The 27,320-nt window shown below is 39.8% G+C and overlaps 1 protein-coding gene and 1 long non-coding RNA gene across 7 annotated transcripts in view; one reads left to right on the forward strand and one right to left on the reverse strand.

The window, feature by feature from the left end:
• The window catches only part of LOC138757618 (uncharacterized), a 65,157-nt gene extending 61,938 nt beyond the window's left edge, over window positions 1-3,219 (reverse strand). Inside the window, exon 1 of one of the 6 annotated variants that reach the window (XR_011353749.1) lies at window positions 2,978-3,219. This is a non-coding gene — a long non-coding RNA (uncharacterized lncRNA). The remainder of the gene's footprint in view (window positions 1-2,977) is intronic. The other 5 variants (XR_011353752.1, XR_011353750.1, XR_011353748.1 and 2 more) reach the window with 5 other exon arrangements.
• plk4 (polo-like kinase 4 (Drosophila)) overlaps window positions 3,170-27,320 on the forward strand; it is a 64,156-nt gene continuing 40,005 nt past the window's right edge. The window contains exons 1-7 of the mRNA XM_069925245.1: window positions 3,170-3,475; window positions 8,786-8,881; window positions 10,380-10,475; window positions 10,549-10,663; window positions 15,298-16,345; window positions 17,090-17,193; window positions 19,559-19,926. Coding sequence (XP_069781346.1) covers window positions 3,443-3,475; window positions 8,786-8,881; window positions 10,380-10,475; window positions 10,549-10,663; window positions 15,298-16,345; window positions 17,090-17,193; window positions 19,559-19,926 — 1,860 coding nt within the window. The 5' untranslated portion in view covers window positions 3,170-3,442. The remainder of the gene's footprint in view (window positions 3,476-8,785; window positions 8,882-10,379; window positions 10,476-10,548; window positions 10,664-15,297; window positions 16,346-17,089; window positions 17,194-19,558; window positions 19,927-27,320) is intronic.

Here is a 27,320-nt window from a genome sequence, read left to right on the forward strand (position 1 = left end):
GAGACCAAATGTAAACTTCCTCCTGGACAGCATTAAACTGAACTGCCTAAACACTGATTTTTCTCATTTTAGGCAGGGGTACAGTGCTAATTTTTTTAGGTGCCGGAGCTCTCCAAAAACAACAAGGAGGTGCTGTAGCCACCTCATGAGATGCCTGGACCGTCACTCCAGTGAGCTCCGGCAGCACTGCACCCCGATTTTAAGTTAACTCCACTTCATCTGATCCACTGTTTCCATTTCCTCTTTGCCTTCTTTATTTTTTATTGCTAACTTTTATTTCCCCCACCTACCTCATGGTTTCGCCATCTCCCCGTCCTCCAACTCCCACACCTTATGTCCTATATTCTATCATCCTGGGTTCCTTTGCCAGCCTCTTTTCTCCTTTATATACGTAATTTTACCTATTTTACCTTTGACTTCATAAAGGATTCAGACCTTTAACATTCACTGACCATTTATAATCCTGAATGCTCTTAACCAGCTGAGTTGTTGAGGAGACCAAGACTACTGGCCTTGACATCATTTTACAGGGGCACAATTGAGAGTGTCTTGTCTGGCTGCATCATTGTCTGATAAGGTAGGTGCAAAGCACTGGACCAGAAGTCAATGCAGAGAACCATCAAAACAGTCAAGAAGATCACTGGGGTCTCCATTTCCTCTTTTGATGACATTTATCATGAGCATTGCTTAAATGGGGCTCAAAGAATTATTGAGGACTTTTTCCATCTAGCCAACAGTATTTTTGACCTACTACCATCAAGAAGGGGGTAAAGGAATGTCAACATCAGAACTGCCAGGCTCGGAAATAGTTTATTCCCACAGGTTGTGAGAATGATAAACAGTATCTTGTAATTGAGTAAATAATTTCAAAATTACTTCTATTTATGTTCAATTATATCTTTACATATATATGCAATTATGTATTGTGTGTGCACCATAATCCAGAGAAACACTGTTTCATCTGGTTGTATATGTACAGTTAGGTGATAATAAACTTGAACACTAAGTACCCAACAGATTAGAGGTCACTTCACAGGATCATAAGAGTGGCAGAGAGGATCCTTCCACCCCCCTCCCCTCATCGAGGTGATATTCTGGGATTGGTGTCTGAAAAAGGTTCACTAAATCATCGAGGACCCCTTCCACCCTGCACACAGCATCTTTCAACTGCTCCCATCAGGGAAGAGATACAGGAGGATCAGAGCCAGCACCACCAGGCTGAGAAACAGCTTCTTCTAATGCCAATGAGAATGCTGAACAACCAAAGGAACTGATCACACTAATCATTCAAGACTCTCATATTCATGAAGTGATATTTATTTATTTATTTGTATAGATTAAATACTTGTCCTACATATGTATTGTTTATATGTGTTAGGTTTGGTTGTGTGTCTGCATGTTTTGCACCAAGGACCAGAGAACGTTGCTTTGTCAGGTTGTTCTTATACAATCAGATGACAATAAACTTGACAAGACAACAGCTAAGTCCTGGGCTGCGATGGCTGGTCTCCAAAATACTGGGATACTTGATTTATGCCATGATTCTTGTTGGTTTCAACTTTAATTTTCCACATTCTGATCCATTTTCTCAACAAAGGTGCACCCCAAGGATGATCATCAACACAGGTGCACCCGAAGGATTCGTGCTTAGCCCACTGCTCTGCTCGTTATACACTCATGACTGTGTGGCCAGGCACAAATTCAATGCCATCTACAAGTTTGCCAATGGCACCACAGTTGTCTGCAGAATTACAAAAGGCAATGAGGAAGCATACAGGAGGGAGATAGATCAGCTCCTTGAATGGTGTAACCACAACAACCTTGCACTCAACATCAGCAAAACCAAGGAGATGAATGTGGACTTCAGGAGGAAGTCACGGGAACACGGCCCAATCCTCACCGAGGGCTCAGTAATGGAGAGTCAAGAACTTCAAATTCCTGGGTGTCAACATCTCAGAGGATCCTTCCTGGAGCCTCCACGTTGATTCAATCACAACTCTCCGGTAGCTATACTTTGTGAGGTGTCCGAGAAGATTCAGTACGTCACCGAAGACTCTCATAAACTTCTACCATGGAGAGCATTCTGGCTGGCTGCATCACTGCCTGGTATGGAAGCGCCAACTCTCAGGACAAGACTAAACTCTAACTTGGCCTGCGACATCACAGGCACCAGTCTTCACTCCATCAAGGACATCGACATGAGGCAATGTCTTTTAAAAAAAAGCAGCCTCTATTCTCAAAGACCACCACCACCCGGGCTATGCCCTCTTCACTCTATGCCACCATCTGGGGAAAAGATACAGGAGCTTAAAGACGAGCTCTCAGCGGCACAAGGACACCTTCTTTCCCCCCACCCCCCGAATAATCAGTGGCTTTCTTTTCGTGCACTATTCTTTTTACTTCTTATGGTAACGTTTAAAGATGGTTGCAATATGAGTGCTTGCACTGTGATGCTGCCGTAAAGCACCGAATTTCATGACATTGAATCCCGATTCTGATCCAAGAAATCCACAGGTGTACCGTGAAGAGCATACTGGCTGGTTGCATTGCTGTCTGGTTTGGAGGCGCCAAATCTCAGGACAGGGGGAAAAAAACTATAAAAAGTTATCAATTAATGTCAGCACCATCATGGGAATCAGTCTCTCCATTTAGGACATCTACATGAGGCAGTGTCACAGAAGAAAGTCAGGTTTATTTACGTCTCAATTTTTCAAAAATATCACAAGTTCTGAGCGGATGAACCGCACATCCTCATAAAAAAAAGTCACACAATAGGTTGACCAAAATTTGAATGACATTTCCTTTCGGGGAAAAAAAGGTTTCGGGCGGTTTAAGACAACAATCCGCCACCACTTTTGATGCTATGTTGCGTTTACAGGGGGTTTTCAATCAACAGAATACAGAAACAAAGCCTTTATCATCACTAGAAATACTTTTTCCTTAAATTCTAAACATCAAGAAGCCACAATCATCTTACGTCCTTCTGCAGCAATCATCCGCACCGAAACTGGTGCCGAGATTTAAACCCCTCACGGCGGAGCGTGACCACATTCAAACTTCAACAGCGGCGCCGAACAAAAGCATTCGCACACGCGCCGTACTGGGCGATCACGTGACATGCTTTAATTTTCTTTTCCTTTTTTTTGCGCCCTTTTACAAAGATTTAAAACAACAAATACACCGAGGCGTGTCCTAATGGGGAGTTAATTCTCGTTTTATAATCTCTATTTTAATGGTTGTTTTTAATTTCTCTACCCCCCCACCCTCGCGCGAGGCGGTGACGGCAGCGGAGCCTCGTTGTCGAGTGGGTAAACGGCGGAATTTTTAAAAATGGAGAGATTCCACGGCGGCGTCCGCCGGGCGAGAGGAGCGAGGGAGTGCGCGGCGGAGCAGTAAGCCCGCGCCCTGCGGGGGCAGCGGTGCTGACAGAGTGACCGGCGGGATGGCGACCGTGTGCATTGGCGAAAAAATAAAGGTAGGTTTCATAATCATGCATTTTGATTACTCACCAAAAAGCCCGGAAACGCTCTCATTTTGTCCAATCTCAGAGCTCTGTTCAAGCCGGGGACCATCCCCTTCACTTGGTGTCACCTTAGGCCCAATGGTACCTGCGGTCTTGTTTTTACGAAGGTGTTCTGGTTTTCAAACTATCTCATCCGACGCAAATGTGGTTTGTTTTGTAGTAAGGTGTGTGATGCGTCCAGAAGCCCCGACAACAAAACATGCTTGTTCACGGCATTTACTTTTCCTATCGAGTCAAATTTAGAGAGCTTAAATGAAGAGTGGAGACTTTTTAATTAAAAGTCGACTCTTCTTGTAAATGTATTTTGAAAATGTAGTGGGATCGTGAGTTTATTGTCGAAATCTAAGTGAAAAGTTTTGATGCACCAAATTTCTTACTGCTGTCATCCTAGAAATTACATTGCCACTATATTGTCATGAGGCCAAAAAAATAAATTATTATATAAATTAATAGAGAACTATTCACAGGTGCAGTTAGTGGAAGAAAAATGGAAGGTTCGATGGTGTAGACAAATTTTTTTGGTGATTGTGAGAGTCGTTTCTGATCAGGGAAGCTGTTGGAGGGGGGGACTTGAACCTGCAGGACATCGGGAAGGTAGCAGTGAGAAGATGCTGTGATTTGGCTTATCGGGATCCTTGAAGCTATTGGCTGTTCTTTTGAGGCAATGTCTCAAGAATGAGATGTTGGTGTTTGATAGACTTGGCGAGGTTTGCCACTTCTAAAAAAAAATTACTTAGTGAATGTTTCTACATTCATATTGTCATCAAACCATTGGAGCTACTCGTATTTCCTCTAATCATTCACCTAGACAGTATTTTAGAGGTTTTACACAGAATCCAATCCACTCAGTTTCCAGTAGATGCAGGGTTTGGATTATGTAATTCAAAAAATACTGAAGAAACTTAGCAGGTTGCACAGCATACATTGGAAGTAAAAGGCAAACACATTTCAAGCCTGAGCCCTTCCTTAGGCCTGAATCATTGATTGCCTTTTACTTCCTATTGACTGCAACAAGCTTCAGATGTCCCTCACCATATACTCTTGCCCCAAACAGTTCTTTCAAGTGAAGCAACACTTAATTTGTGTATTTGCAGAATAGATTTACTGCATTCATTGCTCCCTTTGTGGCCTTCTCTACATCGGAGAGACAGGGCACGGACTGGGAGGTTGCTTTGCTGAGCACCTTCGCTCAGTGACAGGGACCTCCCAGCGGCCAATCATTTCAGTTCTGCATCCCACTCCCATACTCTTATGTCTGTCCATGGCCTGGTATACTATCCCATCCAGACCACCTATAAATTGGAGGAACAGTATCTGATTTTCCATCTAGACACTCTCCAGCTGGATTGCAGTAATATTGACTTTACCAGTTTCTGCTAACCGACTCTCCTTTCTCCCTGTCTTCTTTCCCTCAGCTCTCCACTCCTTCCTTTTCTGTTCACCTAGCCATCCCTCCTCCCCTGGCTTGCTACTGTTCCCCACCTATTACCTCCTGTCTTTCTGACCATGTGCTTCCCCTGCTACTAACACCTGGTGACATTTTCTATACCTTGATGAAGGGTTGAAGGCTGAAACATGATCTTTGCTATACCCTACCTATTACCTCCTGCCTTTCTGACCATGTGCTTCCCCTGCTACTAACACCTGCTGACATTTTCTATACCTTGATGAAGGGTTGAAGGCTGAAACATGATCTTTGCTATATAAAGGAGACTGATCACCTTAGTTTCTCAAGGAATGTGATTTTACTACACATACTCTTGCAACCTGAAATGTGCCAATTGGCAGCATTCACTTTCAACTTGGTTATACATAGAGATATGTAATGATGTTTTCTGTACCTGCTCTGGATGGTTTCTCCAGCACTTTTGTGTATTTATTGCATCACAACTTCTGAAGACTTTCTTGTTTAACTTATTGCATCTTATTGTGCTGGAGGACCAACATGTTTTTGGTTGACCAAAGCATGTGTTTAGCTAATTGAGGTGAAATATGTGGATGGGCATTAATTGGGTTTTTGGACAATCCAGAATGCCTTTTAGATCATTAGTTAATTGCCAGACTTTGAAATAGATGAAATAATTCTTACTTATTAGTTCAAAGTAGATCTACATCTGAAGGCTGACTTTTAAAAAGCCATAGGCTAGTCAGGCAAAATACTGACAACATTCTTGTTGGACTACCCTACCACTTGCTTCAATTATCTCAATTGGAGGAAGAATTCAATCTCTTGAAAATTTAACTCTCAGCCTTTAATTAATATTATTAGTTGATATTCAACAAAACAAGGTGTAAAAGAAAATTTTTTGTTAAGCAGCAAGTTGATTGTTTTGATGAAATTTCCATCACAAGGTGTGTCAGTTTGGAGATATCCACTCAAACCTCTTGGTTATTTATTAGAATGCAAACAAATGCAGTTTTTAGACCTTGCTAGGGAGGCAGCTTCTATCTGGAACTCTAAGGAACATATTAGGCAGTGGAAATCAACACAAGATTTAGAAATGCAGCTTCAGCAGTAAATGCTTGCATTTTCTGTGCCCAATCATATGAAAGAAGTCTTTTCCTTGTCTTTGGCTTGGCTTCGCGGACGAAGATTTATGGAGGGGGTAAAAAGTCCACGTCAGCCGCAGGCTCGTTTGTGGCTGACAAGTCCGATGCGGGACAGGCAGACACGATTGCAGCGGTTGCAAGGGAAAATTGGTTGGTTGGGGCTGGGTGTTGGGTTTTTCCTCCTTTGCCTTTTGTCAGTGAGGTGGGCTCTGCGGTCTTCTTCAAAGGAGGTTGCTGCCCGCCAAACTGTGAGGCGCCAAGATGCACGGTTCGAGGCGTTATCAGCCCACTGGCGGTGGTCAATGTGGCAGGCACCAAGAGATTTCTTCAGGCAGTCCTTGTACCTTTTCTTTGGTGCACCTCTGTCACGGTGGCCAGTGGAGAGCTCGCCATATAACACGATCTTGGGAAGGCGATGGTCCTCCATTCTGGAGACGTGACCCATCCAGCGCAGCTGGATCCTCAGCAGCGTGGACTCGATGCTGTCGACCTCTGCCATCTCGAGTACCTCGACGTTAGGGGTGTAAGCGCTCCAATGGATGTTGAGGATGGAGCGGAGACAACGCTGGTGGAAGCGTTCTAGGAGCCGTAGGTGGTGCCGGTAGAGGACCCATGATTCGGAGCCGAACAGGAATGTGGGTATGACAACGGCTCTGTATACGCTTATCTTTGTGAGGTTTTTCAGTTGGTTGTTTTTCCAGACTCTTTTGTGTAGTCTTCCAAAGGCGCTATTTGCCTTGGCGAGTCTGTTGTCTATCTCATTGTCGATCCTTGCATCTGATGAAATGGTGCAGCCGAGATAGGTAAACTGGTTGACCGTTTTGAAAGAAGTAGATAGCAGAAAAAAGCCACAAATGTTTTTTTTTCCCTCAAGATGTGTGTTTGGAGGCAGCAATTTGAAATGAGCAGACCTGTTCAATTTACTATATATGGCTCAATTAACTCTTCACTTAGGTTTTTGAGTTGTGGCCATCTTTTGATCTATTCCCCACAAATTTAATCAGTGTGGTTAGCATTTGGCTCTTCATGCCTGATCACCATTCAATAAGGTCATGCTGGCTGAATAACTGGAAAATAAGTTAGAAAAAAGATTGAGAATCTGATTGAGTGATCCCAGAACAACAATCTTGCTCTCAACATCACCAAGACCAAGGAGCTTGCTGCTGGGTTTTGGGAAGGAGAAGCTGAGTGACCACCACTTGCCCACATTGGTGGAGAGAGTTGGAACCTTTAAGTTCCTAAAAGTCCATATTCCAGAAGACCTCTTCTGGAGCCTGCACATTGAGGTAATCATGAAGAAGGCATACCAACACTTCTACTTTACAAGGACTGAGGAGATTGGCATGTCTTTTAAATTTCTTCAGGTGCACTGTGGAAAGCATACTGACTGGTTGCATCACAGCCTGATTTTGGAATTCAAATGCCTAGGAATGCAGAAGGTGCCAGAAAGTAACAAATGTGGCCAGGTCCATCACAGGCTCTGACTTCCCAACCCTTGAATGCATCTGGTTTGAGCTGCCTCAAGAAGGAAGCCAACATCATCAAGCACCCCCATCACCAGGGTCACAACCTCTACTTTTTGAGCAGAAGTCTGAGGACCACCACTTCTCGGTTCAAGAACAGTTTTTTTTCAATAGTTACCATGCCCTTGAATGTGGACTTCTCCAACACCACAATATCATTATCTCTACTATTGCAGTCACTTACTGAATATTTAGTATTAAACTTTTTTTGTGTTTATTGTCTCTTTTAAGATTAGGCATTCTTTTGTTTTAGTTGATTTGGTTTTTTTTTTACAAAGTACCAGTTCCCCTGCAGCAAGTAAGAATTTGGGGTGCATATATATTTTGTACAATGTATATGCCATTAACTTGTCATGTTTGATATTTTATATCTGTCCCTTGATTTCCCTTGGATCTAAATTGAAATTTTTATCAGTGTTCTTTTGTGTGGCTTGTTAGTTTGTTGATTCTTTATTTAGAAAACTATTTTGCAAGGATTATGAATCATGGAGAAATTAGATTTAAAGAGGGGCAATTGGAGGGCAGAAGAATGGAGCCAGGCAAATTTTGATAACGCAAGTGTAAAACGTAATATGAGACAATCAGGGAAAAAATATTTTTTCAAGTCATTGAATGTTGAGGTGAAAACTTTCTCTTGTGTGCTCTGAAGTGTTGGAGTCAACTAGTTGCCGAAGAACGCGCATGTAAGGATATTCAAACTTGAATTCGAGTTGCTAAAGCAGCATTATAAATACTTTTTAATGACTGTTGATGTTATGCTTGGTGAGGCTTCGAAGAACTCGTAACTAATACTTACGGTCTTGTTGCTTGGCGATGAGAAGCTTTATAATGTTAAGGCGGGAATAAAGCCGGGCTCATGTTTAACGTTTGAATTCGCTCAAAATTTGTCTCGCCTGTTCGCAGTCAAAAGAAAACTGTTCATGTTTCTGGAGGTTGTTCAAAAATGCTTGATCGGGTGTTGCGTTATAACTTAAAATGCAAGAGAACGATGTCAGGCGACATTAGAATGTCATCAGCAGATGGTGAAAACGCCATCGCGGTAAGCCGGATAGAGCCTCTCGATTTGGAATAACGAGCAAGCGAGTCATTTGCAAATGATTTAATAGTTACCACTTCACTGTTGTGCTACTGATGTTTTACTAACATCGGTGACTAAATTATGCTACCTTTTCAAACATTTATTTTTCAGGATTTCAAAGTTTTAACTCTGCTTGGGAAGGGCTCGTTCGCCTGTGTTTACAGAGCAAAATCAGTGAGCACTGGATTGGAGGTGGCTATAAAAATGGTAAATTTAGCAAAAGCCTTATATTTTTAAACATTGATCTGTCTGTTTGTGGCTAATTGAAACGCAGTTCTTAGTTTAGACCGCATCATTGGAATTTGTTTTTAAATAAACTTTTTTTTAAACATTATTAAAATAATAATGCTGTTTTCTATACATTTTAAAATCTAGTCAAATCTTTGGAAAAAATAACGTTCTGTATTAATGTTTGACTTGAAACAGCATTGTTGTGGTTTGTTCCTTTCTGCAAGGTTGAGGAAGTGATATAAGAAAATGTTTGGGGTTTAAATCCTCTAAGAGCATTTGGAATTCTTCAACACTTTTTAACCAACTTGTAATTAATTGAAGTTTGTAGGCAACCAGATCATAGCTGTATTTCCGAATCATTGTTTTTTTAATTACTTAAGTATACAGGTAGTCCTTGACTTCCAACCTCTGCGAGATGTATCCACTTGCACATATGACCAAAATAAAAACTCTTTATTAAAACTTCTGTACAAGTACATATTTTGTATTAAAAGTACTGTATACAGTGTTCCCTGTTCCCTGACTTATGACCAGACCTGAGTTACAACCAATCATTCAGTCCCCATTATGGTTGTAAGTCAAGGACTACCTGTATCTAGGTACATGGAGAATACTTCCCAAATGAAAGTGTGAAATCCAATTCAGCAGTGTGACTTGTTCAGAGCCCCACTTCATAATCTATTTTGCTCATTTGAGAGTTTTATCAATTTTTTCCCCTGACAGTGTGCTGGCCACAATTCTCTCATCCTTTTTCCAGAATAAATTAAAATCAAGATAGAAAAATAATTGTCATGTGGGAATAATGTCAAGTTATTATTTCATTTTAAAGCATACAAAATGACACCTATTTTTTTGTGAGAAATTAGTTTCTTATTTGGTGTCATTGGAATAGGAAAATGAAATTACTAAATGGCAACAAATATTGTCACTTCCTTCTGTAGTAAAAATAAATTCACTACTAGAAACATGAATCTATCTGTTCATGGAAAAGAATTCCAACTAAATATTATAAATAATTTTGCACTCAATTGTGTTTTCCAAAATGGGTGTTGCGACTTCTATCCATAAAAGGCCGCTTAGAGGCAAGGTGTGGGTCTTGTTTGTGATGCGTTTCAATTAATTCACGACCAAGTCCAGATGAGTGTTTTAACGATGTATTGATAAACACAAGAATTGTAGCAATCTATTATGATGTAACGTTCCAATAATAATAATAAAAACTGTTGTGATGAGGTCTGTAGTAACTATCAACAAAAAATATTCAAGCCCAATTCCCCCTCCTTGTCTTTAACCTGCAACCAACCCAACAAAGGCAAGCAACTCACTAGTGGCCCCTACAGGTGTTGTGCAATAGTTTTGAAATGGAAAAAAAAATGTTTATCTAATTATACATTATTGAAATTATTGAGATATTTTACTTGCAATGAAGTTAATGTTTCTTAATATCTTGATGAGACATGGTGTCTATTTCCAGATTGACAAAAAGGCCATGCACAAAGTGGGAATGGTACAGAGAGTCCGCAACGAAGTGGAGATTCATTGCCAGTTGAAGCATCCATCTATATTGGAGGTAAATATAGTTTTATGAGCATTGATCTTTTGCATTTATCTACTAGAAAACTTATGGATGGTTCTTCTTACAGCTTTACAACTATTTTGAGGACAGCAATTACGTCTATTTGGTACTGGAGATGTGTCACAATGGCGAAATGAGCAGATATTTAAAGAACAGGAAAGCAAGTTTCTCAGAGGATGAAGGTACAAATATTTGAAAATATTTATTAGGGACTTATCCATGAGTTTAATAAAGTAAAGGCAAACTATTCCTTAGATCAGTATTTTGGATGAAAAAAGCCAGATAGAGGATCAGTTTGACATCGAGTCAAGAAAACATTGTTGTCCTTCATATCATACTTACTCATGGATGCAACTATATTAATTTGCACTTGTGCAAAATCCAGAGTCCCTCTTTTCAGAAACAAGCTTGAGGAACTTGTGACTCATTTTGTCACAAAGATCATTAATTTGCCTCTCCAACATCCCTCCTTTTCCACAATCTACAAAATTTCCATAATGTTCCATTTTGCAATACATAATCTCTACAAAACTCTATTTTCCTGCACATCTTCCACTATACTCTCTGTTCAAGAAACCTACATATTCCATTGATTCTATTCCCTCCAAGCTGTCAATTGCTCAATTTGTTTTCCTGACTTTTGATGCTGTTTTTTTATTTACTAGCCTTTCCTCCTTTGAGTATGATGGGATCAGCCCTCATCACAATGTCCACACCATTCTTCAAACCATCAGCTTTTCTTCAATTTCTCTTGGCAAAAGTTAGAATGTGCTGGCACCTCCTATATCTCCCGATGTACTGGCCTTTTATCGCAATTCCTTATGATGGTCTTTAATCACTGCCACTGTACTAAAAGAGCCATTATTAAAGTAGCAAATGATATTTTTCATCATTGGTGAAGTGGTTTATATTCTTTTCAATACCTTATCTTTGCAAATCCCAGTTTTCCCCTTCTGCCTTGCGTCCTTTTCTTAAATCCTTAAATGAGATATAATTAAGGAATCTGATGGTGGAGGAGTAGCAGCTGTTCCTGAACCTAGTGGTGCGAGTCTTGTGGCACCTATACATTCCCAGTGGTAGCAGTGAGAACCGAGCATGTGCAGAGTGATGTGGATCCTCTCTGATGGTAGCATTCCCCTTAAATATTCTTAATGGTGAAGAGGGTTTTGCCTGTGATGTCCTGGGATGTATCCACTACCTTTTGCAGGGCTTTACTCTCAGGGATATTGGTGTCCCCACAGCAGACCATGATGCAGCTGGTCAGCGCACTTTTCATCACAGATCTGTAGAAATTTGCTAGGGTTTCCAATATCATACCAAACCTCTGCAAACTCGCTAATCTCAACGTGTGCCAAATCTCTGTCTGTTCCCATCTGTGCTTGTTGGTTTCATTAGGTTCCATGTTCAGCAGTGCCCTGAGTTTTAAATCCTAGTATAGATTTTTACCAATCTTTCCATAGTTTTATTATCTTATCTCTGTGAATCTCCGACAGTCCTGACCTTTGCAACCTAAAGTTACAATTACTAACGTAATTACCTTTGTATTCGTTACAAAATCACAAAACCCTTTTGTGGTCTAGCATCCATAAATGCACTCAATTATTCAGATGCCTTTTTAAAGGCAATTAATATTTATTGGAATTGGGCTCTCCACAATTATGCCAAAAGCCATAGATTGGTGAGGCCATAATAAATGGAAAGATGTGAGCAGCTGTTTTGCAGGTTGAATAGAGAAATACAGTAGAATACTCAAGTTCTATACCAGACTATTCTCTTTAACATGTGATACTGACTTGGAAATGCAACAGGACAAAATATTATAATGGAAACATGTACAATAAAGGAGGTAGTCATATTTTGCAAAGGACATGAGCAATCTGATACAAGAACAGGTATGCATCAGATGAAAATCCATGAAGAAGATATGGTAAAAAAGGAAGGAAAGGGATGTGTATTAAATGAAACAGTTTTAAAGAGGGGGAGGATAGATACTGGGAAGAGATCTGTAGTATTGATTTACAAATCTCTGAAAATGGCAGGACTGATAAATACAGCAGTTTATAAAGGACCCTGAGAATTATGTATAAGAACATGGAGCATAAAATCTAGGATGTTTGCTGTAACTAATTAGAATGAAGCAGAAAGTCTGTAGATGCTATGATTGTTGTAAAAACACAGAAATGTTGGAAGAACTCAACAGGTCTTGCAGCCTCCATAGAAAGTAAAGATATGCTGTATTACTGACTACTTAAGCCAGAATCCTCCTTCAAGGTATGGAAAAAGCAGACAGCTAATTAGAAAACTAATTCAGTCCAAGTTGGGCTGTTGTGTCTGATTCTGAGCAGGACACTTCAGGAGATGCATGAAGGCTCTGGAGAGGGTACAAGGGATGATGGATTACAGATGTGTGAGTTTCCAAAATGCAACTTGAAACAAAGAAAGCTAGGAGATTTGAGGGGGACATTTACACTGTCTAAACCTTTTGTTATGAGAGAACACAAAATTAAGGTGATTTGGAAACAAGTCAGAGGTGACTTTGGGATTTTTTCACACCAGTGCAGAGAATATAAAATGCATTAAAATATGAAAGTCTGCAGACACCTTGGTTGAAGTAAAAATATAATGCTGGAGAAACTCAACAGGTCAAACAGTGTACTTTATATAGCAAAGATAAAGATACATGACCAAGGTTTTGGGACTGACCCTCATCAAGGTATGAGCAAAATGTGGACAGGTGTCTGAATAAAGTGGTGTTGGGGAGGTGCACAGGCCTACAGACAAGAGGTAATAGGTGGACAAGGAGGAAGGGCACAACAGCAAATGGGGGATGGGTGATGGCTCTGTGAATGGAGAGGGAAAAGGGTGGAGAGCTGGAGGAAAGGAGACAGAGGGATGGGGAAGAGGGAGAATGAGGGGTGGCCAAGCAGAAATCAGAAGTTGATGATAATACCATCTGGTTGGAGAGTGCCCAGATGAAATATTGGGTGTCACTCCTTCAATTTATAGGTGGCCTTGGTTTTGCAGTGTATGAGGGCTTGAACACCTTTCGGTGCAGGAATGGGGCGCAGAATTGAAATGGTTGGCCACTGGGAGATCCTTGTTATTGATGCAGACAGAACGAAGGTGCTCAGCAAAGCATTCTCCAAGTCTGGGTCCAGTCTCCCTGATGAGAAGGCCATAATGATAGTATTGGATGCAGTAAATGACTCCTGCAACTTCACAAGTGAAGTGTTGCTTCATTTGAAAGGACAGTTTGAGGCCCAAAATGGCGGTGAGGAAGGAGGTGTGCCACTTCCTGCAGTTACAGGGAAAGGTGCCAAGAGGGTGATTAGTGTGAAGGAATGGGGGGACTTGCAGAGAGGAGAGGAGAGGGGAAGGTGTGTCTGGTGGTGGGATCATGTAGATGACAGAAATATCAGAGGATAATATATTGATGCAGAGGCTGGTGGGGTGGTAGGTGTGGGTAAGGGTTGAGGTGATGTATGGCTTCCCCTTGACCATGCACTGTGCTCCTCCAGCCCATCCACCCCACCATTTTATCCAGATGTATACCTACATTTTGTTGATACCCTGATGAAGGGCTCAGGCCCAAAACGTTGCACATTGTTCTTTGCTCTATAAAGAACACGGTTTGACCTGCTGAGTTTCTCCGCCATTGTGGTTTTACTTGTATAGAATGCACTGGCTGATTAGGATGGTAAATGCAGATTCAATTGTAGCCTTCAGAATAGATTGGATAAACAAGCAAAAAAATTGCAAGGATAAAGAAATGGGATGATGAGCAAGACTAAATGAGTAGCACACCAGTGCCAGTTAAGGACACTAAATTCATTTTCAATGCACAGTTGTATTGAAAGGGGAGTGCAGAATGCCAGGAGTTTGTACATTTTCCCTCTGTCTATGCAGGTTTACTCCGGGTGCTCTGTTTTCCTCCCAAAGCTCTATGGAACTAGTAGGTTCATTGGATACATGGTGTGTTTGAGTTGTGTAGGCTCGTGGCCTAAACTTAAATTGTATGTGCCTTTCTCACCATTGATGTCTACAGATGTTTTCTAGAGCAAATTTTCCTCTGGAGACTATTTCCATTATTTGGTTTTATGGTTTTTCTTCAAAATTGTCAGATTTTCCTTAAATGCTGGTAGCATTGTCCAATATCTGAATTATTTAGATCCCTCTGCAATGGCTGACCTTGTCCCTTATCATTCATACTTCCTCTTTAAATTGAAATTGTTCATTTCTGAAAATTATTAATATTTCTAAAAATAACACTGCCTCCAAAATGAATCATTAGAATCTTTACTCCTTTCATGTTGAGATTGCTGTCTGATTGAAATGTTGGAGGCATCCTGACCCATTTTATCAACTCAATCAAAGAATTGTATACATAAACTTTTCTCAAACACATTTTACTTTTTTGGTTTCAAATGTTTCTGGGATGAGGATCTCATTTTTCAACTACCTAGAGTTGAGGGTGCAGTGTAAATATCTGAGACTTTAAGCTTTTATTTAAACTATGGCTAACCAGATGTAAGCTTAGCAATTAGTGGATCAAACATCGTTGACTGGAAGCAGATTTTAGTTGCATATTTGGGAAGTAAAAAAGCAGGCTTTAATTTTGCTTAACGTAGTCTATTTAGAACTTAATGTAAATCAATCAATGTAAATAAAATGGAACAAATATAATTTTCCTTTGGACATGTATGCAAAAATAGCAGTGACATCGAGTTTAAAATGGGGAAATAATTAAAGTGGGAAGGAGGGGGAATAGTCTTGCTATAAAATTGATGTTCATTCTGCTTTTCTTAAAATAACACAGCTCGACATTTCATGCATCATATTGTTACTGGAATGTTATATCTTCACTCGCATGGTATATTGCATCGGGATCTCACGCTTTCTAATCTTCTACTTACAAGTGACATGAGCATAAAGATTGCCGATTTTGGATTAGCAACACAGCTGAGAATGCCCAATGAAAAGCATTTCACAATGTGTGGTACCCCCAATTACATTGCACCAGAGATTGCAACTCACAGTGCTCATGGACTTGAATCTGATGTATGGTCTCTTGGATGCATGTTTTATACTTTTCTGGTGGGGAAGCCACCATTTGACACTGACACTGTTAAAAGTACACTGAACAAGGTGATGCTGGCAGATTATGAAATGCCAACATTTATTTCAACTGAGGCTCAAGATTTGATCTATCAGCTTCTTCGAAAAAATCCAGCAGACCGCATCAGTCTTTCCAGTATATTAGACCATTCATTCATGACAAAATCTCCTACATCCAAAAATAAAGATTCAAGATCTGTAGAGGACTCTATGGATAGTGGCCATGCCACAATTTCAACTGCATTTACTACAGGAACTGGATCTTCTGGTACCAGTGCCACAGGACGCCTGCATCAGAAGACGAAACAAGTCATAGGACAGTTTCTTCCAAACAGAATGGCAGTCATCTCTTCACACCACAGTAGTATTATCAATGATACTTCATCCCTGGAATTCAGTGTAGAATATAATGAGGGAAGAGAAAATACTGAAATTAACAGAGGTGGTAGAGGAAGAACTATACAACTTGAAGCTGAAGAACGACCTCACTCTCGATGGCTTCGAAGGGCACACTCCACTGATAGATCTGGTAACTTTCAAAATCAGAATCCAGAAAAGCCCAACAGCACTATGGAACGTTGTCAGTCTGTTGATTCACTGTCAAAGTCCACTGGTCATGGAATGCATAATCCTGCATACTTGTATGGAAATGATTGTGCAAATATTCCACAGTTTAATCAAGGGGTTTCAGATAATGTGGCTATCCATGACAAACTTGCCATGTCTCCTCCTGTCAAGCAGACAACAAAGTAAGTACAACCTTTTTTAACTTCACAAACTAACACATCTTCATTCAGAGAAAAATTTAGAATGTTGCAAAGAATAACTATTGTGAGAATCCAGACAGAATATTTAAAAATAAATTTGAATCATGTATACTTGTTTTCATAATAGAAAAAATACTAGTTGGATGTAGGTTAAGGGAGCAAGACAATATACATATTAAGTACTATTTGAAGAGTTACTGTCTGAGGGACAAAATTTGATCTAGCACAATGCTGTTTGGAAAACATGCAAAAGTCAGGACAGTGCTACTGGCTCATATCTTTAATGACCTGGGTTCAATCCTAACTTCCAGTGATATTTTTGTGGCATTTCCAGGTTCTGTATGGGTTTTCTCCCTCGTCCCCAAAACATGCTGGCTGGTAGGTTTATTTGGCTCTATAAATTGCCACTAATTTGGTTGGTGGTAGAGGGAGGAGTTGATGAAATGTGGATAGAATAAAGGGAATATTGATGTAGAAATGAAATTGCACAGAGAGCTGATATGAAATCGACGAGTTGAAATGGCATCATTTATGTCGTAAGGAACTTTGAATGTTATAGAAATCTCTGGCAAGATTGTGTACTTGGTATATAATATAATTTGCATATTGAAGAATGATGTTGCTTGTATAGTATTGGTCAACCCGGTGCTTTAAGAAAATGTCTGTATCCAATTTTGTTAACTAGGAATTATTAACAGGGCACATCTTATCTAATTTCATTCACAGGCCAAACTTTGCTCACCAGCATGTCTCAAGTGGGCTATTCTTGGAGCAGATATCACAGCTTGGCACAATACAACACTGGTTTGAAAATGGCCAGCCACATAATGGTATGTTGTTCCTTTTGGTATTTCAAAAACAATGTTTTTTTGCTCTCCCTTGTTTGATCCATGCAAGTGTTTTTAGGATGGGCCTGACTGGGTGAAAATCTTCACACTATGCTGATTATAACATGGTGAAATTACAATTTTCACCCTCTCCTTTTGGGAGCTGTCTGAAACATCATGGCTATGATGAAGAATTTTCCACATTCCATTGCTGCATGACTTGCTTTCTTCACCTTGCATGATAAATGGTATCTTCAATATGTTGAGCTCCTTTATTTTTTTGTTGCTGTTAAAGATTATAATAGTGATGCAATTTGTGTTTTATGAAATACTGTTAGTCATTATAGGTATTAGTTTTGAAATTAAGGACTTCAGGCTATGCATAGCTAAAGCTTAAAAATGGTCTTTGATTTTCTGAAGCAGTTTCTGAAAAGCATTTTGATGTGTTTAACTTTGTACATTAATGGTTAATGTACACAAAAGAACGCAAAGATGAGGAAGGTTAAATGGCTACTGTGAATGATCCCAAATGTGTAGGGGATTGGGAGAATCTGAGGGAGTTGATGAAAATGTGGGAAAAGTAAAAATTGGGATTAACATGGTTGATAGTGTAGAATAAGTGGGCTGAATCGTCTGTTTTCAAGCTACAGTGCCCTCCATAATGGTCGGGACAAAGACATTTTTTCCCTTTATTTGCTCCTGAACTCCACAGTTTTAAATTTGTAATCAAACAATTCACATGTAATTAAAGTGCACTTTCCATATTTTATTAAAGGGTGTTTGTGTATATTTTGGTTTGACTGTGAAGAAATTGCAACATTTTTTATTTCAGGCCACCATAATATTTGAGACATAGCAATAGTATGTAGATCACTGCCTATGTATGATTTCACATGTTCTAACTAATTAAAAATTAATTGGAAACAGCTTTCACATTTGTTCATGAGCTTAAAATTTATTTTTTCATTCAGTGACGTCTCCCAAAATCTTTAATTACTTATTTGCTTCAATTACTCATTCAACGCTGTCACAGCTAATGTGTCCAACATCTGTGAGATGTTTTTCCTTCTTGATAAAGCCATTATGTGACCCCATTTTTATATAAATGAAGTTGTAATCACTTCTTTGGAAAATGAAATTTGGGTTCATCTATAGTTACAATCCCATAATCCTTAGCAATTAGAGTTGGCCTCATAGAATGCAAAAATCCTAGAATCCTTTACAATGTCACAAGATAATGCTTAAATCTTTACACGAGTACAGGTCTCGCCTGTCCACAACATCTTTTTCCAGAATTCTGCAGGCTCTTTTAAATACTTGGCAAACTAATCTGGGCATCCTTTTCTGTGGCTAATTCGTAGTTTATGTGTTGCTGTCTATTTCTGTTCATGAAGTCTTCTGCAAATAGAATTCATTGTCACATCCACACTTGCCCCCCTGAAGAGTGTTTCTGATCTGTCAGATAGGCCTTTGGGTATTTTTCTTCATTATGATGAGAATTCTTCAGACATCAGGCGTGGCGGTCTTCCTTGGCCTACCAATCCCTTTGCAATTACTGAGCTCAACAGTAAGCTCTTTCTTCTTAATGATGTTCCAAACAGTTGATTTTAGGAATCCTAAGGTTTGGGCGATGTCTCCTACTGTTTTATTCTTGTTTTTAAACCTCATAGTAGCTTCTTAGACTTTCATTGGTACAACATTAGGGCCACAGAGTTGGTGTCGCAGTTAGTGCAATGCCTTACGCGATTGGGACCAGACCAGGGTTTGAATCCTGTGGTGCCTGTAAGGAGTTTGTACTTCTCTATCTGCATGGATTTTCTCCAGGGGCTCCAGTTTCCTCCCACCGTTCAAAACATACCTGAGTAATCACTAACACCTGTGATGCCAAATGTCCGTAACATTCTGGTGCCCTGAAATTGTATATAAATTGTATATAAAAGTGCTACATGGTCAAACCAAAATTTATATAAATATCCTTGAATAAAATCTAGAATGTGCACTTTAATCACATGTGAAAAGTTTGATTACAATTTAAAACTAGACAGTTAACATCTTGGTTAGTGCAGCACTATTACAGTGTCAGTGATTGGGACCGGGGTTCAAATTCTGAACTGTCTGTAAGGAGTTTGTACGTTTTCCCCATTGTCTGTGTGGGTTTTCCCTGGGGGGGGGGGGAGGGGTGGCTTGTAGGTCAATTAGGTGTAATTGGGCGACATAGATTCGTGGTCTGAAAGGGTCTGATACTGTGTCTAAATTAATTATGGAGAACACTATATCTTCATGTCTAAAATGTTAAATATTTATGCAAATTTGAGCAGTCAAGATTCACTTTTGCAGGTTTAATAAGAACCATTTTGTTACTTCCTAGCTCAGTTCAGAAATTCTGTGGATATCAGCATCACCAGTAACTCTGGTGGAAATTTGTATAGTGGAAAAAAGACTGTGGATGAAGTTGTATCAGTAAATGCATGGGGAAAAGAATCCAGCAACAAAATGGAATCTGATGAACCTTATCAAAGAGCTTGCTTCAGAAAACCGATGGATATTCAGAGATGTGAAGGGAATTCCAGGCAATCAAACCCATGGTATGCCTGTCCTCAAACTATGAAGCAAGGTAGTTCAATAAAGCAGGAAAGGCAGCATACTGAGTACCAAAAGAAGACATTACGAGAGTTGGTGTCACCATTGAAGGCTCATAGACTTAAAGCAATTCGGCAAAAAACCAAAAATGCAGTGGTAAGGATTACAATTTGTTCTTTCTTATTAATCATTTGTGAACATTTACTTTCCATCCTTAATTGATCCTTCATTTGAGTAGTCATTGAACATGGGATTCAATTCCTAGGACAATTGTCAACTCGTTGAGTCTGGTGTTCCATATACGTTGGAAGCCAGAATAAGGTTTTTAGATTGCTTTCCCTGAAAAATTGTGAGTTTTAAATCCAATAGTTTCACAACTACTGTAATTAAAGCTTTATTAATCCCAACCGCTGCAACCATGTCTGCCTGTCCCGCATCGGACTTGTCAGCCACAAATGAGCCTGCAGCTGACGTGGACTTTTTACCCCCTCCATAAATCTTCGTCCGCGAAGCCAAGCCAAAGAAGAAGAAGAATCCCAAGTATAATTACTTGAATTATCTATTAATCTGTTATGCAATCCACAGCAGGAAATTTGGTTATTGGACAATGAGTTTCATCTACAGAGCTCCTCATGTTCTTGCTCAATTAATAATTATAAAACTGATATTGAGAGACTTGTACCAGCTAGTTTAGTCCTGAAAATTTTTTAGAATTGATAGGCTTCATCTATACTGCCTCAATACGCATCCAACTGTAAACATGGAATGAATGATTTATTTTCCTATATGTTAACAAAATCTTGCAGTTCAATGCCTCTCCACTCTTATAAATTAAAATCAAGGATCCTTTATTGTCATGTAATACAAAAAAAGTAATATGCATGATATGTCAACTTTTGCCTGCTACAAAGGAAACTAAGAATCAACTTTAGCATTGCCCATGCCCCCAATAAGAGAAACAATAAAAAGTCCCTTTAAAGACCGGATGTCTATGGATTTGCCTCTAGTGCTCCCTTAGCCTTTGCAACCTCTGACTCCAGTTCAATCCATTGGCAACCTGCGCTCCAAATCTAATTCTCTGATACAATCGGGAAGCTTTCAGTACCCTCTTGTATCCCAGTTCTGATTCCTGGTGCTCATGAGCCAGTCGCCAGCATCTCGGTCTGTGTGGGTCCTTCAGCTGCTGAGCCCCTCGCTCGTCTGCTGCTTTGATCACCTTTCTGTAAGGTCATCTCCCAAGCTTCTCCTCATTGGGGGATATCCCTCTGTTTCTGGTGTCCTGCACTCGTCTACTGCTTTCCTGAAGTCTGCAACCCTTCAAGGTCCACTGCCCAGCACAAACGCCATCATCTTAGTCACAGACCTCCGTGGTTACAGCATGTTTAAAAATAACCCCTCTAACGGGCAGTTTAAAGGCTATACAGAGCTGTAAGCATCTCAACCCGGCAGTTGGACCCTGCGAAGCTGCGTAGTGTCTCCGCTCGCCCAGATCTGCATTAGCAGCAGTGCTGCAGTTACAACAGCTCTGGCATTGCTGCCATTTTTTTAATTGTCCATATTTGTGATGGAAATTGCCTATGTAAACTGATAATGTGGCACTTGCCCTTGCCAGTGAAATTGAATAGGATTTTTTTTTTTTTTTTTTTTTTTTTTTTTTTTTTTTTTTTTTTAAATTTTTTTATTTTTCACACCATAAATCACATTAGCCATGATATACACTATTTCTTTTCACACATATACAGTGACTTTTTCTCCCCCCCCCCCCTTTCCTCCCAAACCACCCCCCCACCCCCCCCTCTCATCCATTTTAGGTATACAATCTAGGTTGCATTAATCCAGTCAGACAATGTTGTCATTCAACAAAATTACACCAGAAATTCTACTGAGTCCATTCTTTTCTTTCCTTCTCCTTCTATCAACTTAGGTAATGTTTGTCCCCGGTAGGTTTTCGCTATTGTATTTAATGTAAGGCTCCTATACTTGTTCGAATATTTCAATATTATTTCTTAACCAATATGTTATTTTTTTTTCTAATGGAATACATTTATTCATTTAAATTTGGTAGTTTCTTCCTTTTAATTTGGTTATGTATTCCATTAATATTTAAAGACATATAGTTCAGCGTAGCCCTTTTATATTTTGTTTATCTTCTCTTTCCGTTTTTCCATCATTACCTTTCCTCCTTTTCCATTTCTGTTTTCTTATTTTCGACTCTTCATAAGACAACATTCCTACAACATCTAACATTTTCCTTATTCTCCTATTTCTATCTTATTTATCCCCAATCTCCCCTTCACCTCCTGAGTTGTCCTTTATCCCTTGTCGGACAACCACATCTCCCCTCTCCATTTGGATTTGCGAATCCACTCGCAAGCGTCAACTGATTGTGCAGTGACCGCTATTTCCCCCCACCCCGCCTCCCCCAGAAAAGATTTCACTTTTCATATGTCACAAAGGTCCCTCTTTTAATTCCCTCCTTATTCTCTCTATTCCATTACCTTCCCTTATTAATTCTTGTCTATACTATCTATATTTTCCTCTAAGTACAGATACATTCATGTATGCTCATTGTCTCTATTCACTCTTATACCTCTTTACCTGCATACATATCAATCGTGATCATTTTTACTCTCATTACCCGTCTTCTTCCCTCAGTCTATTTTTGTCTTTACCCACATACATATCAGTCGTGATCATTTTAACTCTCATTACTCGTCTTCCTCCCTCAGTCTATTTTTGTAATTGTTCTGCAAATTTTCGTGCTTCTTCTGGATCCGAGAATAGTCTGTTTTGCTGTCCTGGAATAAATATTTTCAATACCGCTGGATGCTTTAGTATAAATTTATACCCTTTCTTCCATAAAATCGCCTTTGCTGTATTGAACTCTTTTCTCTTCTTTAGGAGTTCAAAACTTATATCTGGATAAATGAAGATTTTTTGCCCTTTATACTCCAGTGGTTTGTTGCCCTCTCTTACTTTTTCCATTGTCTTCTCCAGTACCTTTTCTCTTGTAGTATATCTTAGGAATTTTACTACAATAGATCTTGGTTTTTGTTGTGGTTGTGGTTTAGAGGCCAATACTCTATGTGCCCTTTCTATTTCCATTTCATGCTGTAGTTCTGGACATCCTAGGGTCTTAGGGATCCACTCTTTTATAAACTCCCTCATATTCTTGCCTTCTTCATCTTCCTTAAGGCCCACTATCTTTATGTTATTTCTTCTGTTATGGTTTTCCATTGTATCTATTTTTTGAGCTAGTAGTTCTTGTGTCTCTTTAGTTTTTTTATTAGATTTCTCCAATTTCTTTTTTAAGTCTTCTACCTCCATTTCTGCTGCTACTGCCCGCTCTTCCATCTTGTCCATTTTTTTTCCCATTTCTGTTAAGGTCATCTCCATTTTAATTATTTTCTCCTCTGTGTTGTTTATTCTTTTTCTTAAATCCTTAAATTCCTGTGTTTGCCATTCTTTAAATGATTCCATGTATCCTCTAATAAGAGCAAGTATATCCTTTACCTTGCCTCTCTTTTCTTCTTCTATTTCACCATACTCTTCCTCTTCTTCTTCCTCTGAGTTGACCATCTGTTGTTTCTTTGTTGCCCTTTCCTCCTCTTCTATCTTGTTTCTATTGTCTTCTGTGGTCTCTTCTTGCTGCAGGTGTTCTGCAGCTGTCGTTGCCGGCTGTGGAGATCGACTCCCCAGCTGGTCCCCCCTCCCGTCGGTGTGTTTTTTTTCATTCGCATCGCGCATGCGCGAAACTTCGCGCATGCGCGTTTGCGCACTTTTGTTCGGCTCTGCGAGCCATTTTTGTAGTCCATTATTTACCGACCTGAGGGAGCGGGTTTCTCTCTCCGCAGCGGGCCTCTTCGGACAGGTAAGGCCTTCACCTTTTTCCTCCTTTGTCTTCTCTTCCTCTCTTCTTACCGTTGCTTTCGACTTTTCTTTTTTTGTCGCCATCTTCTTTCCACCTTTATACTCACTTTTCTGTAACTTTTATTTCTGTGCCTTTGTGTTTTCTCTTGTTTTTCCCGACTTTTCTGGAGAGGGCTGGAGTTCACCGTCCGGCCACTACTCCATCGCGTGACTCCTCCCGACGAATAGGATTTTTAAAGGAATAGCAATGAGGGTTAGTCTAAGTAATGCAGTAAAAGATGTGAAGTTGAAAAGCAATTGACAGATTATCTTGATGCACAAAAGAGCTGAAGAAACTTGGCAGGTCCTGCAGCCTCCATAGAAGACAAAGATGTACAGAAAATCCCCATTATCCGGCACCTATGGGGATCGCGGATGTAGGATCTGTGAATTTTCCAGATCAGCCATGATCTGTAAAATGGCGGAGCTGGCTCGACGGGCCAAAGGGCCTACTCCAGCTCCTATTGTCTATTATCTATTGTCTATTGACTGAGACTCCTTCGAATGCTTAATACACCTGCATTAAGAATACACTGTTTAAAGACAAAATGCAGTGTAAAATGTAACGTAATAATAAAAATCTGTATTGTCTTTAATTATGTAATGTTCACTTTAATGAGGTAAATCTCGTAACTTACAAAATTTAAATGAAACCCAAGTTGCTGGGATTATAGCAGTGTTGCGCTGGCCACTACGCTAACCATGCTGCCAGAATAATTAACCCATCTTCCCCCAAGTTTACAGATAAAGTCTTACTAACATATCTAATACTAATAAAGACTCTTACTGTGCAGGGATAGGGAGACACTTTGGGAGAGTTCTCTCAGCGGCAAGTGGCGTAGGCTGACTCTTCATCCTGGGTGTCACCATTTTACTCCAAGGCACCTTTATTGAAACTTTATTCAAACAGCTGCTGCAGGTGGGGCACAACGTGGGCTGAATATTTGCTCCTAACTACACAAAGGGGTTGTGTGTTGCTTCAGAGAACATTTACTTTTGCAAGTTTAAACTTTTATTTAGTTATATTCTTATTTATTTTAAATTTTCACTTTAATCATATAATTCCCATAACTGACAAAATTTACATTTAAATTTACATTCTTGCATTTGACAACCTGGTTCACCTCCACATAAGTGGTAACAGCAAAGAATATGCATGCATTGAGGGGCACTGCTAGTTCAGCAGGGCAAACCTGCATGTGTCCATCAAAGTCTCAGTGCTCCCCCACTGGGTCCATCCGCCTAGTCTTATTCAATTTATTTATTTCCTTTGTTGTTTGACTTTCTATTTGATTGGGAATTCTGCTGCATCACCAGCATTTTGGGACTGAGCCCTTTGTGTATCAACTGCAATCACAGTATCAGCTGACTTTCTTGTTTCACTGACAGTTTATCTCATAATATAAGTGAAGAAAATTGAAATCCATGGAAGGGGAGAAAGGGCAGAGAGCTTGGGAGAAAAAATGAACATTGACAACAGTCATAAACTTGGACCATCACGGAAACAAGCAGAATTAGACCATTCAGCCTATCAAATGTGCTCTGCCATTTTAATCATTCTTCTTTTCAACCCATTTTCCTATCTTCTCCCCATGACATTTGAGGCCTAACTAATCAAGAACTTATTCAACCTTTGCTTTAAATCTACCCAATGATTTGGACTCCACAGCCATCTATGGCAAAGATTTCCACAGATTCAACATTCTCAGGCTGAAAAAAATTCTCAGCTGTACTAAAAGAGGGCCCTCTTATTCTGACACTGTTTCCTCTGGTCCTACTAATGAAATATCGTCATGTCCATGATCTCCAGTCCTTTCAAAATTTGGTATCTTTCGAGAAGAACTTGATGACATGCTTGATGAAATGAACAGATGCATGGCAGATGAAATTTAATGTAAAGCCTTTTGGGTGGGAGAGGGAAACTGGAATATTATCATAAATCTTTAAAAGTGTAGAACAATATCTAGTTCTTTTATAGAAAATTTAATCCTTTGTCTTTGTGGTAACATTCCCTGTTTTAGAAGAGTGGAAAAGCAGTGAAAAGATTAATGCTAATTTGTTCAGGTCACAGTTCAGTTGGAGAACTTTGTCCAGTTGTGAGAACTACACTTGTGCATTTTATATTCTTTCACATCACGTGAATGCCATTGACAGGGCCATTACTAATTACTCATTGTGATTTGACTTCAGATGGTGGTAATCTGTTGTCAGTACATTGCTATTGTTTACAGATTTGCAGGATTTTGACCAAATGATGATAAAAGCATAGTAAAATGGACAGAACAACAGTAATTAGCCTGTTTAGATTTATCTTGCTTTGTGTGTTTTGGTGATACCTTGGCAAATTCTTTATTGAATAATGAGTGCCATTTCTATACTGGAACACCTTGTCCAGAAACACCATGTGTCTTACTCTGGAGGGTCCTCTTCAAGTTTCCTCCTTTTCAGATTTATTGTCACAGTACATAGATGACACTGTATACAAACTTGAGATTCTTTTCTTCTGTGGACAAGGCAGAATTACCACTTTTTAATAGGGCAAAAGAAAACTGTATACAGCATATACATGTAAACAAATAAGGAAATGTAAACATAATGAATGTAAACATACTGTAATACAGAGAGAATATAAAAAGCAATAGTGCACAAGTTACAATCCTTAAATGAGTCCCTGATTGAGTTTGTTGTTAAGGAGTCTAATGGAGGAGAGGTAGCAGCTCTTCCTGAACCTGGTGGTCTGAGTCTTGTGGCACCTACACCTCTTTCCTGATGGCAGCAGCAAGAACAGAGCGTGTGCTGGGTGGTGTGGATCCTTGATGATTGCTGCTGCTCTCCGACGGCAACGTTCCCTGTAGATGTTCTCGATAGTGGGGAGTGTTTTGCCTGTGATGTCCTTGGCTGTGTCCACTTCCTTTTGGAGGGTTTTATGCTCAGGGATATTAGTATCCTCATACCAGACCATGATGCAGCCAGTCAGCACACTTTTCACCACATATCTAGAAATTTGCCAGGATTTCTGGTATCATACCAAACCTCTCCAAACTCCTGAGGAAGCCGAGGCTCTGACATGCTTTCTTCATGATGCCATTAGGATCCTCTGAGATGGTGACTCCCAAGAACTTTGCTCATCTTCTCCATCTTTGATTTCCCCCAATGATCACTGGATTGTATATCTTTGGTTTTCCCTTCCTGAAGTCAACAATCAACTCCTTAGTTTTGGTGACATTGAATGCAAGGTTGTTGGTGCACCATTCAGCCAAGTTTTCAGTTTCCCTCCTGGATGGTGACTCATCACCCTTCTTTATACAACCCACTACTGTTACATTGTTGGCAAATTTGTAGATGCTGTTAGTTGTACCAAGCCACACAGTCAAGGTATAAAGTGAGTAGAGCAGGGGGCTTCAGAACACAACCCTGTGGTGCTCCAATACTGATGGAAATTGTGAGGGGGTGTTCTTGTGGTCTAGAGGTGAGGAAATTCATGATCCAATTACACAATGAGGTGTTGAGTCTTGGGTCTTTGAGTTTGCTAATCACTTTTGAGGGAAGGGTGGTGTTAAGTGCCAAACTGTAGTCAATAAAAAGCATCTTGATGAATGAATCTTTAGTGTTCAGGTGTTCCAGGGCATTGTGTAGAGCTG

This window comes from Narcine bancroftii, chromosome 3 (assembly GCF_036971445.1).
Source record: "Narcine bancroftii isolate sNarBan1 chromosome 3, sNarBan1.hap1, whole genome shotgun sequence".
In the NCBI taxonomy this organism is placed as follows: domain Eukaryota; kingdom Metazoa; phylum Chordata; class Chondrichthyes; order Torpediniformes; family Narcinidae; genus Narcine; species Narcine bancroftii.